At 39.3% G+C, this 19314-nt stretch overlaps 1 protein-coding gene across 1 annotated transcript; it reads right to left on the reverse strand.

Annotated features, from left to right (window-relative positions):
* Window positions 1–669: 669 nt before the first annotated feature.
* ABRA (actin binding Rho activating protein) lies at window positions 670–10809 on the reverse strand. Its single transcript, XM_008689251.1, has 2 exons — window positions 9271–10809; window positions 670–1299 (listed from the first exon to the last, which is right to left on the reverse strand). Exons 1-2 carry the CDS (start codon window positions 9933–9935, stop codon window positions 822–824), a joined length of 1143 nt encoding a protein of 380 aa, XP_008687473.1. The 5' UTR covers window positions 9936–10809; the 3' UTR covers window positions 670–821.
* Window positions 10810–19314: the final 8505 nt, after the last annotated feature.

The raw sequence follows: 19314 nt of genomic DNA on the forward strand, positions 1-19314 counted from the left end.
GATTCTTCTACACTGAGTATTCCACTTCATTGTAGAATTTTCTGTATTCCTACTTCATTGTATATTGACATAAATGTAAGCAGTGTGACTCATTAAGGTTTTGAGAAAAAGTAAGCTTCTCCAAGAAGTCCTACAAAGACAGGTAATTCTGAATCTCTCATCTGTGCTTTACTTTCACAGTGAAGGTAAACATACCGCCTTCTCCTTTAGCTTTAAGAACACCAGCGATGTTTGTTTTTATGTGGTTTTGCAAATCATACAAAAAGGACAATTAACTCCTATTGGAAATCTTTTAAATACCAAGCTCACAGAGAAATTTCATCAATTTCAACATCTCATTTGGATACTTTTTACTTATGTTTTATTTTGTAAGTGATACTTTGATAGAAATCATATGTAGTCAAACTTCTTAGAAAATTTTTAGTTTTGCTAAACTTTACAGAATTCTTTCCCCTAAAATGATACATCTTAATATGTTCTGCTAATGTTTACCTAAAATTAGCATTTTTCTTAGATGTAGTAATTGTTAATTTAAAGATCTATAATAATTTCTGCAATTAATAGCCAAATATTTTTGTCTAATGGGTAAGTAGAATTTCAAATATTTATGCTATTATTGTATCTATGTGCCTTCTGATACTGTGTGTGCTTCCTCAAAATCTCCAAACTTCCTCAGAAATAGAGTGCCAGAAAGTCATTTATGTAAAAATTGTTTAATATTTACTAACTTATTACAGAGCAGTTTGCATTTTAATGTTTACTACATTAGCATTTGGCTTTAAGACAAGAGTGGGTCAAGTCTGGCTTTCGTTGTTGAAGGTTCACTGGAGTAGAGTAATCACAACATGGTCATCTCGGCCTTGCCATAACATCTCTCCTTCGAAGTCAACCAGCCCATGCTTCCTGGCACGCATGAGAATGCCCACTACTTTATCTGAAATACGAACATATCTGTCAAAGAGATCTCCAAAAGTAACCTGGATCTTGCCGTCTCGTCTGCGGCAGGCCATGGTGCGGATGATGAAGCACATGTCCATGATCTCTCTGTAGATGTGCTCCTCAGCCCGCTTGGCCCTTTCTGCTGTTTTGGTTCCCTCCTTGGGACGGCCATAACCTTCATCTCCTTTGTGTAGGCGGTTGGACATGGCCAGCTGATAATCGAATTCTTCACTGAAAGGATTGAGCTTCTGGGATTGGATGTGTTCATCAGCCCATTGTTGCCATCTCCCTTTCAGGTTGTCCACTTGGCTGTATTTCCGTTGGGCCTTGCAGCTGAGTTTCTCTGTGAATCTATTTGCCCTAAAAGGGAGAGAGGGTGAAGAATTGAGATACTGATATTCCTTTTCCTAACATCCAAGTGTTGCTTTCTCTTTGTACTTCCTGCACGTAGGCATCTTAACGTAAGTCTAATTTTTTTTCATTATAAACAAAATATAATCACAGTATAATAAATTAGAAATGAAAGAAGAAAAATTGTAACAGTTACATCATTTTTCCTTATTTTTAGTTGAGAATATTTGACAACTACCATTGTTCTCATTTTGGTACACCATAAAAAAATATTAAACTCTATTTCAAGAAAAAAATCTTCTTTACACAAATATAATGTGAATATGTATGTCTTAAAGTTGCAGGTTGATGACATTTTAGAATTGGAATCACATAAATGTATTAAGGGAAACCACTTTGTATAGTACTTCAGAAACCAGTTATTTCCCAAAAATAAGGCTTATACTAACATATATACATTGTATTATTCACTTATGTATATATGTTCATATATAAATTTTTGATGAGAGCATATTTATACTAGTATCAATGATGTGCCACAAATTTTGGAATATCAAGTTGTGTAGATAGAAGACAGTTGCTAGCAATAGTAACATTTATTGGATACTTTGTGCTGGCATTCTTCTAAATACTTTTTATTAATATTCCTATAACCAATCTATAAGATAGGTACTATTCTGTCTTCCCAGATGAGGAAGGTGAGGTCAGGGTGGTAAGTAACTTGCTTCAAGTCACAAACCTGTTAAGTGATAGTGCTGGGATTTGAACCAGGCCTGTGTGTAACTACTGTGACATACGGCCCTAAACCCATGGCAAAGGTAGTATTCAAACACCAACTGTCTGAGGCTAAAGTCAATACTCTTCCCACTGTGCAGTGATGGCTGTCACTCATGCAGATACAGTGTCCAATAAGTAGAGGAGTTGTGTTTCAGATGTATGTGTGTGTCCTTGCAATTTGCAATGCATTTTCTTCTTTTAAGAAAAACCCCAACAGCTTTGAAAGTATAGACCAGTGATGTCATGAAGGTACAGTCCTAATTTTAAAATGGGTAAAATTTATTTTTAAAAGATTTCTTTGTCTATTCTATATCTCCAGTTTCCTAGATTCTTTTCCTGGGTCCCTTTGCCTTCATGAGTAAAACATGAACTCTTGGACTATCTGAAAGTCAGAAATTTGTATTTCTCATCCTCACAAGCGACCCACCCTTCCTTCTCCCCAACACCAAGTGGCCTCATATCTGGAGGCACTGGGATTGGAGATGCAAAGCCTCACTGAAGTTGCTGACGTAAGCAGTATGCCTTAGCCAAGTAGCCCTCCCTTTCCAAACTCTCGCAATTCTCTATTCAAAACCCAGTTACAGGCCAGATATGGGTCTTCCTTACTATCCAATCTCACTTCCTGAACTCTGGTTATCCAAACACAGGAATCTCACAGACATGGACAGGGAGACACGTATACTTGTATTAGCATTTTCAAAAGAGGAAAAACAGCCACTAGATGGCAAACTTTCTCTAATTCCCATGTTTTATGTGTTCAAACTATGTTTGATAACGTTCAGTTTCATTACTATGACAGAGCTCAAACTAAGGGTACGCTGATACGTATAACACTGCTATTCTTTGTAGCCACGTGGACAAAAAATATATGACAAAGTTAATTGGGAAAAAGCACATTAAAAACTGTATACGCAGTTATTGCAATTTTTAAAAGTCACATACATAGGGAAACGTGCTAGGAATTATACCACACTGAAATGGAATGGATTTTTCTCAGCCCTGCTGGTCCTCACCATCACCTGCCTCTCCATCGACTGTCCCTGTTCAGCTTCCCAGAGTAGGGGCTGCTTGCTCTCATTCTCAGATGACAGCAAACATCTTCTCCCCCTTAGAACCCATGGCAATACATGACAGGCGTCCCCTTGAATAACGAGCTCAAGGCCATCCCAGCGTAACTCAAAGCTCATACCTGATTTGAGGCAGGGACAACCTGCTAAAGAAGAGACTTGAAATATCTCAGAAGAAAATGAAAAGAATGGCATAATGTGTTAACTCATACTTGCGTCTCCCAAATACTGACTGCAGTTCTGTCTTATATTATAAAATGTAATACAGGAGTCCCCCTTATTCGCGGTCTCAATTACCCACAGGCAACCACAGTCTGGAAGCCAATGATCCCCCTTCTCATGAGTCATCAGGTCAATAGTAGCCCAAAGCTACATCACGGTGCCTACATCATTCACCTCACTTTATCTCATCATGGACACATTTTTTTCTTTTTCTTTTTCTTTTTCTTTCCCTTTTCCTTTTCCTTTTTCTTTCTTTTAAGAGAGAGAGAGCACACTAGCGGAGAAGTGCAGAGGAAGAGGGAGAGAGAGAATCCTAAGCAGGCTCCATGCCTAGTATGGAATCTGACACGGGGCTTGATCTCCCAACCCTGAGGTCATGACCCAAGTAGAAATCAGGAGTCAGACACTTATCTGACTGAGCCACGCAGGCGCCCCTCATCACATAGGCATTTTATCATCTCACACCATCATAGGAAGAGTATAGAACAATAAGATATTTTGAAAGAGAGACTATACTCATATAACTTTTATTATAGTACAGTGTTATAATTGTTCTATTATTATTGTGATTAATTTCTTACTCTACCTAATTTATAAATTAAGCTTTTTCGTAGATGTATATGTATAGGAAAAGACATAGTAGATAGAGAGTTTGGTAATTTCTGCAGTTTCAAGCATTCACTGGTGGTCTTAGAACATATGCCCCACAGACGAGGGGGAGCTACTGTACATCTTCCCTTTAAGGAGCTTCTGGCAACTTTGGCATACTTTCCATCTTTTCATTAAAGTATTTACGACACCTACTGTGTGTCAGACACTGTTTTAGGTACTTATTGAATATTCAATAATAAAAAAATAAATACACATTAAAAGGCATTGATGAAAATAATCAGAGTAATACAAATTTGAGTATATGGTAAAATTCTAACTATATAAAATGCGCCCACATCAAGAGGAAGAAATCAGTGGCATGTGCATAATTGGAGATAATTGTTAGGATCCAGATGGCAGTTGATTTTTTTCATTTTTTAAAAAATTATCTTTCCTGTTGGTATCATATTGATTTTACGATTTAAAGGAAGCAAAAAAAAAAAAAAAAAAAAAGGAAAATATTCGAATTTGCCTCCTAAGGCAACTTGTTTAAACTGTGTGTTATATGGGTCTCTGATTACTTGATGTAGGATTTTTTTTCCCTCTAATTTGCATTAGAAACTTGGAATCCCTGAATTTTGAAACTCTATGTCATTAGGGATAGGGTTGAGGTTGGTGAGTTGGTAAATCTCTGAGGAAGTGAAGCATTTATCTTCTAAAAAAGCTCCTCCTAAATCTTAATGTCCATTTGTTATATTGTCAAGTTGTAATTCCCAATAATAGGAGAGAAGGAAAGCAAAGGAATTGATCTAATAAGCAAGAATTAGAACATTGGTTATGAAAAATGAAGTAGCAGGAGGAACTACCTTAATTAGTATTTAATCGTCTCTATCTTATAAATACTCTGTATTGTCTTTGTATTTCCAATTTCTAAAAAGCCTGAAAGTTCATGTTTAAATCAGAATTAGAAAATCTTATACCTTGAATATCTTCTTGGTCAATGAACATAAGAAACAATATACCAGTTTATCCTGTTTTTTTAATCTTCAAGTAAAAATGTGAATAATAGTTCAGATTGAGCATTAGAAAGACAATCTAGTATAAATTTGTAGAAAGCAAAGCAATATTCAAAGACTGACATCACACCATACTTTAAGATAGCAATATTTCATCTAAACTTGCCTTCTTAGTGTCTTCGTTATTAGTAAACAAATTTTCTTATAGTCATCAACAAATATTTCCCCTGTCCAATTACATGCAAAGTAACTAATTCTACTAGACATTATAAGCATTCTAACTGGAAAGTGTACATGCATTCACTGAAATTCTGAAATTTAGTTATCTGTTAGCTTTAAAAATGGCATCAGTTTGAGTATTGCTTTCTCATGTGAATGGGCTTTTCAGCAATCTAATGAGAACACAGGAACCAACTGTATCATAGTTGTATCATTTTGGAGTAATAATTATGTGGGTAAATTATTAAGTATGAATAAACCCCACAGGAAATAAAAATTCTGAAATGTATATTTCAAACTTAACCAAGTTCACTGGCACTGGAAACACTCTGGCAGGTGGCCTTCACCTGCACCACCAAATGATGCTTCAGAAAGTCACGGGGCCGGAGGTGAGCTTGTCTGCTCTAAGGCTTGGATCTGCGTGAAGAACGCAGAGACCTGCTTTCATGGCCCCACCCCATAGACTCTCCCATAGAGGGAACATTTCTCCTCTTCGCCCACGAACATTTCTCTGTCAGTAAAGCAAATAATTTCTGCCACCCTTTCCAACTTCCCAGGGAAGTGTTGAGGAGAATCTGCCCCTTGTGCATCGGTTTCCTTGCTCATCTCCACAGGAAGTCTAGCCAGCTCGATTAATGGAAGCATGCCATTCACAGGGTCACACTGTCTGTTATTAATCAGGTTTGAGAGCCAGGCCTGTGATTCTTCTTGAAGATTGGTAACTGTCCTCAGAGTCCATGCTCTGGAATTGGGGTCAAATAGCAGAAAGCTGTACTTTGGCCTCTATTTCTAGCAAAGACCTTCAATATAGTTGTACCCAGACCTTACACTTAGGGTTTTATTAGGATTCCATTAATTAAGCTGACACTTTGACTTCCGTTTTAGTTTTCTTGAGCCCTTTCTCTACTGAGAGAATCAGTCTAGCATAGTGGTTAAGAACATAAGCTCTGTCCTCAGCCTTCCCAACTTGGTCACTAGTAACTCTATGACTTGGATACATTTCTTAATGTCTCTGTGTGTCAATTCCCTTAACTATAAAATGGCATTCTTTTTCTCAACTATTATTATTTTTGCTGAATATAACTTGGAGAGGATGAATGGATGATTGGCACTTTAATATTGCACCATTACTCTATGGGAGAGGGATGCAGTTTCTTTTGTCTAGCGGAGCTGGACCAAACAAGTCATGTAACCATGCAATCAAAACACTCCATATTTTTAAATCATAAAACCGAAACCATTTTCATAGTAAAACCCAGTTAGCAAAACTATTAGTAAAGAGTATCTCTACTTTTTACCAAACCTGACTTGTTTGTTTTTGTTATCCATGGAACGTCTTAACCACCAAAAAAACCTCTCTTTCTTTCTACTTAAACATCTGTGATACATAATTTTCTCCCTTTTGGTGGGTATGGGTAAAGAATGGTGCTTAGAATGAAAAATAAATGAGCAAAATCTCCTTTCACTTACTCAGGAATGTCACCCTCATTTCTCAAGGAGTACTTGAGAGTCCTATCAGGCTTCTGCTGAAGCTTCTTGAGCTCAGCTAGGATTACTGCTGACAGTAAGCGATGCTGTTTCTGCATATGACAGTCTGGTACCCTATGTACTCCAAGACTGAGAGAAAGGAACCAAAGAAGGGAAGAGATTTAATCCCACTCCTCCACCCCAACCCTGAGGACCAATCTCCTAGCGTCCTGTACAGTTGGGATCACCAGGAATGGCTTCCTGCATTATAATGCATACAACTAATTAATTAATTAATATCAAAATAACTCTATGGGTTACATCTGTTTTTTTAGATGAGGACAAAGAGACAGGATTTGCCAAAGTAACTGTGATTCAAACCTAATTGTCTCCCATTCAAAGCTTATGTACCTCTCCATCACACTGAGAAGGTGTCCACGTACATGTCTGATTTTAGGAACCTGAGTAGGGTCCTGTATGTGAGTCCCCACTTCCAGTTTAGAGTGTGGTGAAGAGAGTGGGATCAAGAGCTAGAATGCCTGGGTTCAAATGCCATAGGCTGTACAATCTTATCCAAATTTTCTAGTATGTCTTTGTCTTATGCCCCCATCTATCAAATGTGGAGAATACTTATACCTGCCCATGAGAATATTGTGAGGATTAAATGAATAAACATATGAATAAACATAGACAAGTGCCCAAGAACAGTATATGCATTGGAGATTGTCTCTAGTTGTCCCCTTCCTAGCTCTAGCCAATCTGAAGCATGCTGACAGAAGATCTTCATTTGCCATCCTCAATCTTTATTCTGTTGGGTTCTATTATTCCATTTTTAGTAAGCAGTCATGCAGGCAGCATGCACCCACCCACCCACCCACCCACACACACACACACATACATGCACATCCCAAATCCATAAGGCCCGAATTAGGCTATGGTTCCATAGTTCCTGGTAGGATAATTATTTCTGATTATGAATTTCTGTATTAATGTAAGTTGAGCAAAAATCCAGATCTCTCCACACATCCTTCAGGTACTGCATGAAAGATAGCTCCATGTCTGGTTTTAAAACATTGCATTAGGAGACAGGCACATCTCAGCTTTGTCACTAACTTGCTGGGTGAACTTCCCTTCTGAGCTTTAGTGCTCTCCTCCCTAAAATGGGATAATAATACCTGCTTCATAGGATCGTGAGAGTTAAAAGGGACAGAGCGTGTTAGCCGTTCCCGGAACGCATTAAATACGCAAGTGTCGTTACAATTATCTAGATTCGCCATTTCATTTGCTTTGAAATCCTGTGATGTCATAGTTCTAATTCTTTCAAAACACCTTTAAAGTCACAAACTGTAAGAAAGCTTTTTGTCAAATTAGGTAATCAGTTTTGTTCTTTACTTTCTGATTGTTTAATAAAGCTTAAAACCACATCTACACACCTAATGTCTCCAAAGGGAGACCGTTTGTAAGCATTCGTCATATCAGAGGCTTTTCACATATTTTGACATTATATGTTGTGGAGTGAGATATCCTGACTTTCTGTTATGTGGAGGTGGAGTTACTGTCTTACAAGAAAATATGTATTTTTTTGTCTGAATAAATGAATCAGGTTGACTCAGCGTGTGTGTGTGTGTGTGTGTGTGTGTGTGTTTAGGTATGTGTATTTGACATCTAAATGTCTTAGGATTGTGGTATTTTAATGACCTAGCTTTAATAGCATTTCTGTCTTTGTTTATCAACAGAACAAACCTTTTCTGAAAGTTTGAAAAATTGCCAAATAATAGAATCTATGTGAATAATAATGGCTTTTATATATGTAGCAAATGGAACAAGTACTGTGCTAAGTGCTTGACAGCCTTAATCTCTTCTCCCAATACAACAGAATTTATCCCAAAAGGTTACTCTTGCTATCATTTTACAAAGGAGGAATCGGGCTTAGAAAAATAACCAGTTTTGTGTGTGTGTGTGTGTGTGTGTGTGTGTGTGTGTGAGAGAGAGAGAGAGAGAGATGAGAACATTTAAGATCTACTCTCTTAGCCACTTTCAAGTGTATAGTACAATATTATCAACTATTGTTGGGGCAGAGCTGGAATTTGAACTTGGGTCTAACTTCAGAGCCTACCCTGAAGTTAGATGGCAGCCTCCCACCTGTTCACAGGGTCATAGAGACCTGTGTCCCACAGACACTATGTGGGTAGATGTGTCCCCTGAGGATACTATCGACTGCATTCAGACAAGGGAAATGTTTGCCCAGTCCTAGTCTATTAGCAAGCATGTTTTCTGCAGAGAAATAAGCCAGTTTGCTACTCATCCTAGACTTTATTTTTAAAATCTACCCAAGGCAGACATCCTTCTCTGGTGGTTTCGTCTTTGTTGAGGCTGAAACTTGAGTATTCAGTTCAAAACATAAAGAAGAAACAGAAGAGTACAGGCCCTGGACCCAGAGGTCCCTAGCTTGGTGCTGTCCCTTTAGCCCAGGGGTCGAGCCTTTCCCACAGGACCTCTCCGCCTGCCCGCTTTTTAAGATTCTCATTCTAACTTCGGGAGCACTTCCCTGCCCTCTCGGTCCCCATGGCTGGTTGGGGTTCAAAGGCAATATAAGCAGCTGAAGGGGAGCATTCACTTACTGGGAAGGCAAGGGGCGTTTGATTCTGGTGGCGACCACCTGCTCTCCATCCTGCTCGGGCCTCTCCTCAGTCTCCCCTCCGTAGCCGCTGTCCTCTGTGTCAATGCTATCGCTTCTCCACTTGGGCTCATCCTGTTCTATCTCTTTCCAACCTTTGGTCAGCTCAGATACCAGGTTGGCACATTTTCTCCTCCGCGTCGGGGAGCCATGGCTGTGGAGGATTCTGTCAATGTCATTTTCTGGCTGCCCGGTTCCAGGCATGTCACCATCCTCGTATCGGTGGCTCAGGTGGCTCACATCCCCTCCTCTCTCATAAGCTTTGCTGACAATTGTTTTGGTCACCTCTTTCCTTTTGATATGAGACACTTCGGTGGCTTCCTCTGAGCTTTGTTCATCTCCACGTCCCTCTGACTTCTGGGACAGAGACTTTGGGGTGCTCTGAGCTTTCTGGTGGAGAGTGGGGTAGATCACTGGCTTAGGAGCTTGGGGTGCATCCTGAGTCCCTCCTGGCTGCCAGCCTGCGGGCTCTTGGGCCTGCCTGGTGCTGTTCTCATTTGCCCACTGCTGCCAACCTCGGGCCAAGTTGATCACCAGGGTGGCTGTGCGTACCTTCCGGAGGGCACGCTTGGCTGGGCCCTCCTCTCTTTCCTTTTCTTCCGGAGCCATGCCACCCTTCTCTTCTCTGCTGGTAGCCTGGGCACTGGCTGAAATGAGTTTGGACCCGGGGACTGCCTGAGATTTAAATAGAAGCAGGGTGTGGGGGTGGGGTGGGGAAGAGTTTGGTGATGGTGGAAACTATGTTAAACATTTCTTGCCAAGAAGTGGTGCCTTCCCCTGATGGTGTGCTTTTTTTAAACCCTGACGTCTCCAGTTTCATCACAGCAGAGGGACATCTCTGCTGGTAAAGGACAGTGATATGCGTTCCCTTTCTTCTCAAGTGCCAGAGTGGAAATTACTAGATTTGATCATGTGCTCAACCTTATGTTCTTCCTGACCTTAAAATATGGTCCTACCATTTATAGGAGCATAAAATATGGGCACAAATTGTGCTAGGAATATTATAGGCTTGTTCTCATTTAAATCTCAATATAGCTCTTAATTAAGTCCCATTTTATAGCAATGAAAGCTAACTTCCTACAGCTAATAATACCTGCGATTCAAACCCAGATCTATCTGATTCAAAACTCATGCTCTTTATTCTAGTTATCAAAGATCCTAAGTTCCCTTTTTCTTTTGTCTTCACCTCTATTCAATACAGACCTCAGAATCACTTCATCCAACCTTTATTTTCCAGATGGGAAAACTGAGGCCCAGATAAGGGGGAGACAAGGGCCAGGTTTTCCGGTCCCAAGTTTGAATTGTTGTATAGACAGATCATGTTGATAGAGAAGACGATGGTCACAATTTTGGTCCAACTTAAAATCTTTAAGACCTACACACATGTTGAATTTCACAGATTAGTATTAGGATAAATCTTTTCAAGTATTTTGAAAAAATACTCTGTTTTTAAAAAAGACCATTTAGGGGTGCCTGGGTGGCACAGCAGTTAAGCGTCTGCCTTCGGCTCAGGGCGTGATCCTGGCGTTATGGGATCGAGCCCCACGGCAGGCTCCTCCACTATGAGCCTGCTTCTTCCTCTCCCAGTCCCCCTGCTCGTGTTCCCTCTCTCGCTGGCTGTCTCTATCTCTGTCAAATAAATAAATAAAATCTTTAAAAAAAAATAAAAAAATAAAATAAAAAATAAAAAAGACCATTTAAAGACAAAATAAGTGAATGCTATCAGAAGCAACCCCACCCGCCCTTCTGTTTTTAATTACAAACCCTTCCTTCACAGGCCTTTAGTTTCCTGCAGAAAAAGCCATTCATTCAATTCTCAGAACAAAGATTGAAATATAGTTTTAAAAAAAGGACTGGATGGATAGGTCATGTGGAAAGAAAATGAACCATATCTGAAGTGTGCTAAACCAGATAAAAATGCTCAGGACTCAGCACTGAATAATTTCTTAAAATAAGACAAACAGAATTTCTTTTCACACAGCGGTTCTATAGACTATAGAACTGTATCCTTTCCTCTAATCAATATTGAGAGCTGCCGTCTAAGAGCATAAAAAAAAAAAAAAACATAAAAGTCTGTTAATTCTGATGATGAAACAAATTTATTTTAAAAAATATATCGATGTCAATTTTTCATCATGTAGGTCATTTACCTCCTAAGATTAAAACAATTTGGGAGATGATTTAATCCTCTATCTAGAAATCTGTCAGATGTGTACTCAGAGTTCAACAGCATCTGATGCTGTTAACTGAAACAAAATCCTTCTTGATTAGGAGGAAATTGGATCACAAGGAAAGCAAACTATTATAAATAAAGATTTAAATCTGAGCCTGAAATTGCTGGCATACTTTCTTGGAATGTAGATACACTGCAGACTGTTTGGATCCTCTTAGATTCCCTTCATCCCACATGGAATGCCTTGGGAAGGAAGGGGGTTCTTTAGAGATGCCCATGAACTTAGCCCAGGATCAGGCTAATTTACAACTCTCCAAGGAATTTTTCTGCTTCCCTGTGCACACCTGCTCCATATTCAATTCTGACAGAGGGAAATGAAGTGGAGACAGCAAAATGTTATTAGTGTTTCAATATTAACAGGCATTGCAGTCCACTGCCTGGGGCTTGGGCCTGTCAGCAGATGGTCTTGGCAAAAACCTGAGGCAGCTCCTAACAAACTGCTCGTTCCTTCTGAGAGTTCACTTCCATGGCAACTGTGGTTCTTCATTCCTACTTCTCCAGAAGAGTGTAAAATTTTTTCCTCCTCATGTCTATTTTGGGTGTTCCTTCCCTAAAACAAACTCTATATACCTCCTACTGCACATTTTACTAATATTTTACTTTATTTTTTTAGATTTTATTCGTTTGAGAGAGAGAGCACACATGAGAGAGAGAGAGAGAGAGAGAACGCGCGCGCGTGCGGGAGGGGGGAGGGGCAAAGGGAGGGGGGTGCTCTTATCCCAGGACCCGGGGATCATGACCTGAACTGAAGGCAAACGCTTAACTGACTGAGCCACCAGGCACTGCCCCCCTCCACACTGTACATTTTAAAAGGAATGTTCTATCTTCTTTCTTAATCTAGATCTGGATTCTTAGGAGTTCAGTATTCTTCTATTTTAATAGAAGGTGCAAAAAAAAAAAAAAAAAGAAAGAAAATGGAGTCTCAAAGATAAAGATATAGTGAAATAAGTAGTTTACAATGTGAGTTTCTTATGAAAACATGAGATTAGAAACTATAGGTGAAGGTGCAGAGCTGATTAATGAAGTAATTATCACCTAAGAAATTTGTCATAGTGTGAAAGTGTTTTTTGAAAAAAATATTAGTTTTGGGGCGCCTGGGTGGCTCAGTTGGTTAAGCTTCTGCCTTTGGCTCAGGTCGTGATCCCCGGGTCCTGGGATGGAACTCCACATCAAGTTCCTTATTTGGTGGGGAGACTGTTCTCCCTCTCCCTCTGCCTGCCACCCCCCCTGCTTGTGCTCTCTCTCTCTCTGTCAAATAAATAGATAAAATCTTTTTAAAAAATATTAGTTTTTACTTGATTGATATGGGACTAGGAAGGGGAGGAGGTTGTATCTATAGACTGCTTTGCATAATGCACTGAGGAGTCAAGTGGGGCCAACACTCATCATCAGCTAGATACTCCTACTAAAAAGACTTCAGAAACCTACATTTTCTCAAAGCTCATCTGAAAAATAATTCCATCGATGTTTTCTACATAAACTACAAATTCCTTTACTAGTTCAGTTTCACAAAGTGGGAATAAAAAGACTTTAATAAAGAACAAAAAGAGCTTCTGACTTCAATTGAATTTACTCAGTGCTCATGAAATGCATATAATGAGCTAAACATGATGGTAGGCAATGTGAGAAAGGGTAGAAAGCTGAGCAAAACAGAACCCACTTTCAAGGTTTTCTCAATCTAGCCAGAAGAAGACACACATAACAGTCTTAATAGTTTGGGGAGAGCTACATTAGAAATAGAACTAAAGCTTTATGGGATCATTGAGCAAAGAGTGACTGATTTTATTGGAGGGACCTCACAAAAATGCTGATCCTTTATTTGGTTTTTTAAAGGTAAAGAGAACCTTAGTAGATGGAGAAAAGATACTCTGCTCTAAAGAAACAAAGTTACAGAGGCATGAAGATATGTGGTACACTTGGAGACCCTCTAACAGCCTGGAGTGGAGATCACAAACTCAAATACCTGCGGGTTATACAGGTCACTCAAATGTGTGAGGTGAGCTGGGTTGGGGGTACAACATGGGGTGGTGAGGACGATGGGCAACTGGTGAAATAATGTTTTAAGAGACGTAAGAAATGTGGAATTTTGCAAAAACTCTCCCAATTCTTTAAATGGTGACAGTTAATACACACACACACACACACACACACACACACACACATTCACACACAGTAGTACTGGGTGAACCAACATGACATAGCATGTCTTTGGATGACATTGTTTGTGGGCCCCAGTTTATGAATTTTGGAGAAGAACATGCAGTGTCTATGGGGTAAGGACAAGGGGCTAGGGAGCAGCAGGACAGACCTCTGAAGAATTCAGTTGATGCTACACTGTGAACAACACCTTGCTCGGGGAATCAGTGTTTTATCATATGGGGCTCATTGTATCACTGACGTATTTTAAGCCCCATGCAATCTCAAATTGGCATTACCAAATGATCAAATCTAGAACCAGTAAAGTGGGGTTTGGATTGAAAAAGATAAAACTAGGGTAGGGAGACTGTTTACAGGGGTTACTAATATAATCTTAGGAAGAATCAAATGAGGATCTGAAAGATTTGAGAGCCACTGAGGAGGAACATCAAAAGGACAGAAGGACCAACTACTTGTGTGGGTAATGGGTGTCAAGGATGATCTGGAGATTTCTATTTAAATGATGGGTGTGAGGAAGTGACATTAGCTGGGAAAGAACGGGAAAAGAGGAGGATTTGTAGTAAGAAGGAAGAGCTTCCATCTTGAAGTGAGGAAGCTCCAGGGCATGCCTCTGGAGATGTCGAGTAGTGAGTAACCAGGAACACGGACTCTGTGGCCAAGCAGAAGCCTGTGGAAATCTGGGCACTGCTGGTTGGCAGGGTGACCTAGGCTATGTTATTTAATTTCTCTATGATTCAGTTTCTCCAACTGTAAGATGAATATTATCAGAACATCTACCTCATAGGGTCAGGGTGAGGATTAAATGAGTTAACACATGTGAAGCACTTAACACCATGCCTGGCATGTGTAAGTGCTCGATACATGGCTATTGTTATTCATACCTTGATGTTGAGTCACAGGGTTAGGAAATTAAAGCTCCTTAAATAATTCTGTTTGATGAAGGATAAGATTAATACCGTACGCATGGCAGAGGTGAGTCTTCAGATGGGAGGGTCAAGTGGGGTCATTTGTAGGTACTGGAGGCCACAAGGGAAAGCTTATTTATAGTGTTTTATTTTAAGGTAATTTATAGTGAGGCTTTTAAGGCAGTGTCTAAAAGGTTTCCCTCAGCATGACAAGGGGCAGATGGGGTCTCAGTTATTTGGCAGTGATAGCTCCGTTGAGTGCAGACTCCTTCCTGAAATCTGGAATATAGAGCTCAGTGGTTTACAATCCTGAGATTCACATTAGAATCTTAAATCACATTGGGATCACCAATGGGGCTTTAAAAACTAGAGATGGTGAAGTGCTGTATCTAAAGACAGGTCTTGGGTGGAGTCCTGGCGCTGGCTTCATCTAACATACCATCAGGGTTGAGAATCATGGTTCTAGATTCTAGTGTGCTGTGGGTCCAGCAGAGACTCAACATGTAGGTGTTAAGAGTGTAATGACCAGTTGCCCGGGTATTGGGTTCAAGCAGATTGGTTTTGCATACTAGACTTCTTTCGGAATCTCTGTACCCTGGCAGAGTTAGTTAATTTCTCTGAGACTCAATTTCCTTATCTGAAAATGGCAGTGATTACTTCCCCTGTGTTGTTACTGTGTTTATATAAGATGAGGTCTATAAGGCAGTTAGCCTATGGCCCAGTACACTAAGAGCACCACATGGAAGCTATTTGTATTGTTATCTACACTGTTATTGAGGATTATGATGCCATCTTCTAAATAACTAGATTCATAAACTACATTTCAAACCTCAGTATGAATAATGAAGTATAAACTTTTACATTGTAGACAATAGCAATTTTCATATATTCCCAGAGACTAAAGAAAATTGCAGAGAACAAATGTCACAAAACCCATTACCAAACTATAGTCACATTAACTTAATTCAGAAAACAAACACATAAATACTTATTATATCTATTTAAATCTGAACAACGTTGGTATTTATTCTACCTTAAAAGTACAATCTCTTGGCCCCATATCCACCCCATTCCTCCATTCCCCTTAACCATAAAACTCTTTGGAAGAATTGTGTATATTGCCTTTCTCCAACTGTGTCTCCTGTTTTCTCTTGAACCTAATCCAAACAGGTCTTAACCTTCACAATTTATTAAAACTACCCTTGTTGTGTCATCAATAACTTCCATATTGTACAATCTAATAATCAATTATTGATTCTAAATAAACTTGTCCTGTCTTAACATTTGACACATAAGAATAGTCACTCCTCCTTCAGATGTTTTCTTCACTTGATGCCTGGAACAAAACTCTTTAGGTTTCCCCCCTATATCACTGGCTGCTCCCTCTTAATCCCCTTTGCTGGTACTTGCTCTCCTCCCCAGCTTCTTAAAGTTAGACTATACAAAACTGGGCCCTCTTCTCTGCTCAATTTATACTCACTTCCTTGGGGATCTTAAGGTTCTGAATGCCAGCTCTATGATGATAATTCCCAAACATCTATGTCCAGCCTGACCTATCCCTTGTAGTCCAGGCATGTTTACTCAGCAACCTGGTAGTCATGTCTACTGGATGTCTGCCTAATGGTTAGCTCAATCCTAATGTGTACAAAATTGAATAAGTATTTCCAACTTGAGCTTTTCATAGTATTCGTCTTTTCCGCTCAAAATTAACTTTGTTCTACCAGTTGCTCAAGGAAAGAAGCCTGAAGTAATCTTTGACTCCTTTTCTTTTTTCATATCCCACATCCAGTCCACTAGTATATCCGTTTGGATATACCTTGAAAAGTATCCAGAATTTGGCCACTTCTCATCAACTTTGTTGTTCAAGGCTAGAGAGGTAAATAGGCAGGGCCAGATTGTGGAGGCAATTTAAAACCCTGATAAGAAATGTAAGTTTTATCCTAATATTATAAAGTTTTGACCTGCAGAATGGCATGATTAAACTTTTTAACAAATCCACTTTGTTGGTGGTATGAAGGATAGATTCAAGGATGGTGTGTGAGCAAGAGTAGATGCTCACGAATTCCTTTTTCTTTTATCCAAAGGAAGTTCCCTACCACAAAAGCAGGGTGTTGGGGGCAGGGTGGGAGAATGGGTCTGTGGCCTTTTCCCCACATCATTTAGGCTCTTTTAACTCAGAAATTTCAGTTAGTCTTGCTAATTCCAAATTAGGCAGACCAGGATTGTTTCCACCACTGGAAGGGAGAGGGGAGAGGTTACCCCACCTGCCCAATCTGGTTACTATGGTGACCAAATTCCAGCCAATGGGCAACTGCTCCCACATCTCTTCCACCAACTGTCTCACCTCCCCCTTCCCTGGGAACCTGATTCACAAATCTGAGCTGGGGATTTCTGGCTCAAGGCCAAGTGCAAGGGAGATGGGTAGAGGCCATAGGAGAGTAGTAGTATAGGTAAGAGATGATTGAAACCTACTCCAAGATGGCAGCAGTAAAGCTGGACAAGAAGGCATAAGTGCTTCAGTGAAATGAGGAGGTAGAATTGATATAATTTGGTCGCAGTGAGAAGTTAGGTGTGAAAGAAATGAAGATAATTAGGTAAATGTGGGTTTCCACATAGATGGTTTTATTCACTAAGAATGGAAATATAGGGGGCATAAGCTTGGGGATTGGACAAATACTAAATTAAATTTTGGTCATATTGGAGATACCTGCAGGACATCCAGACTGTGATTCAGAAAGCAGGGATTGGAGTTCAGGAGAAAAATCTGGACTCATACAGATTAGGGCATCATTTTGGCTCATGGAGATTAAGTTCTGCCAAGTCACAGAACTAACAAGAGTTGTAACAGGATCAAATTCAGGCCCTCTGACTTAAGAGTCAGCGCTGTTAATGACTATGCTCTAACACAAATTATTTTCCTACTCCTTGCATTCCACCCCCACCTTGAAGGACAGGACTTCAAAATCTTGTGACACCACCTTCTAAACAAGCTTCTTAAGGAAGTCTAAATATAGTTTCTTAGTCCTGACTTTCTATGTGATCCTGTAAAACTTTCCTTTCCTTAATAGCCAAGTGTCTTTGTGTGACCTGATGGAGGTGTTAGCTAACTCTACGGTGGTAATAATTTTGCAATAAAAAAGTATATCAAACCAATATGTTGTACTTCTTAAGCTTAGACAATGTTATATGTCACTTATATTTCAATAAAGAGGAAAAAAGTGTACTTAAAAGGTGTTCTCTGCTCCTTAATCTATGAACTTTTGCTCATATCTCAACTCATAATTCTTGTTTCTTTCCACAAACTCAATTTACTCAAGATCATAGATGAATTCCTCTTTACCAAATCCAAGGGAGAGTTTTGGTTCTCACTTATTTAAACTTTCTATAGAGCATTAATAATCTTATATACATCCCCTTCTGTGTGTGTGTATATGTGTGTGTAAATATGCTTATGTGTTGAGGGAAAGAGAGAGAAAGTCATGACAGAAAGAGAAAGTTGGAAAACCAGAAGGAAAAAAGTAATCCTAATTATACCATACATACAGAACTCATCCATAGACATGAATTTTTCATACAATCTACTCCCAATCCTGAAACTTTGTGCTAGAAATTTCAGAAGAGCTGTTATTTTGAGGAAAAGAAAATTGCTGAGATGGCCTATTGACCATGGCTTTGTATGCCAGGCTCCCCCCTCTCTGGTAGTCATCTAAAACCAACAGGTAAAAGCAAAAAACAAAAAAACCTCTCAAACTCTATCTTCAGTTAAATAGGACACAGATAATCCGCAGACTCTGACATATGTGAAATGACCGCTAAAATAGCTGAGATTGGTCAGAGCCCACCCAGGAGGAAATCAAGATGGATACTTAGAAGGTAGGTTGTAAAAGGATTTTGTGAAAACACATTTTCTGAAAGGAAGGGCTTTACCCTCTATTTAAAAAACTGCATGACTTGTTTGCTATAGTGAGTGGGAAAATCTGCTGTCAGAAATGACAGTAAAAATCCTCCTGAACTCCAACTTTGAAAAGCAATAGCTTTAAAGAGGCAGAGGTAGTAAGGTTGCATAGGGAATTGCACGGATGTGCCGTATTTGCAGGAAATGGTCCATCTCAATGGTAGCAACAGAGATTTGAATGCTGGGAAGCTACTCTGGTCCCTCCTCCCTCCTCACAGGAGCTTTCTTAAATGCCTAGTCCAGAAAACTTCAACTCACTGATGTAAAAAGAGTTTTAAATAGGCACAATATTAACTGAAACACACTGTGGAAAAATACAGTGAACTTATCAACAAAGAAGATTCACCAGAAAAAGTTGTCACAAAACAGATGAAAAATGTGAACATTTAGCAATAAATTTAAAGACAAAGAAACCTCTATGAAAAAGAAGGGAGAGTACAAACAGATATAAAAATTTATGGGTGAAGCGGAAAGACACTGATCAATGACAAAAAAAGTCTTGAAAAAGATGCTAAAGGTAGACAAATGGTAGTGGAAGACATAAATCTGTTTTTATTTACAAAAACTATGACTGTATAACATGGAAAACAATCAACTAAAAGTATTTTTAAATGAATAAGAATTCAGCTGGATGGTGGGGTAGATGATTAGTATGCAGAAATGAACATCATTCATATATTTAACAAAATCATTTATAATCATTTATAATGAAAGAAATTAGCCATTTATAATAACAAT

This window comes from Ursus maritimus, unplaced genomic scaffold, assembly GCF_017311325.1.
Source record: "Ursus maritimus isolate PB19 unplaced genomic scaffold, ASM1731132v1 scaffold_9, whole genome shotgun sequence".
Classification (NCBI taxonomy): Eukaryota; Metazoa; Chordata; class Mammalia; order Carnivora; family Ursidae; genus Ursus; species Ursus maritimus.

Coding starts and splice junctions, on each gene's coding strand:
- ABRA (XM_008689251.1), bottom strand. CDS start 9,935: ATGGCTCCGGAAGAAAAGGAAAGAGAGGAGGGCCCAGCCAAGCGTGCC. Junction 1,300..9,270: donor AAACGCCCCTTGCCTTCCCA/GTAAGTGAATGC, acceptor TCTCCCTTTTAG/GGCAAATAGATTCACAGAGA.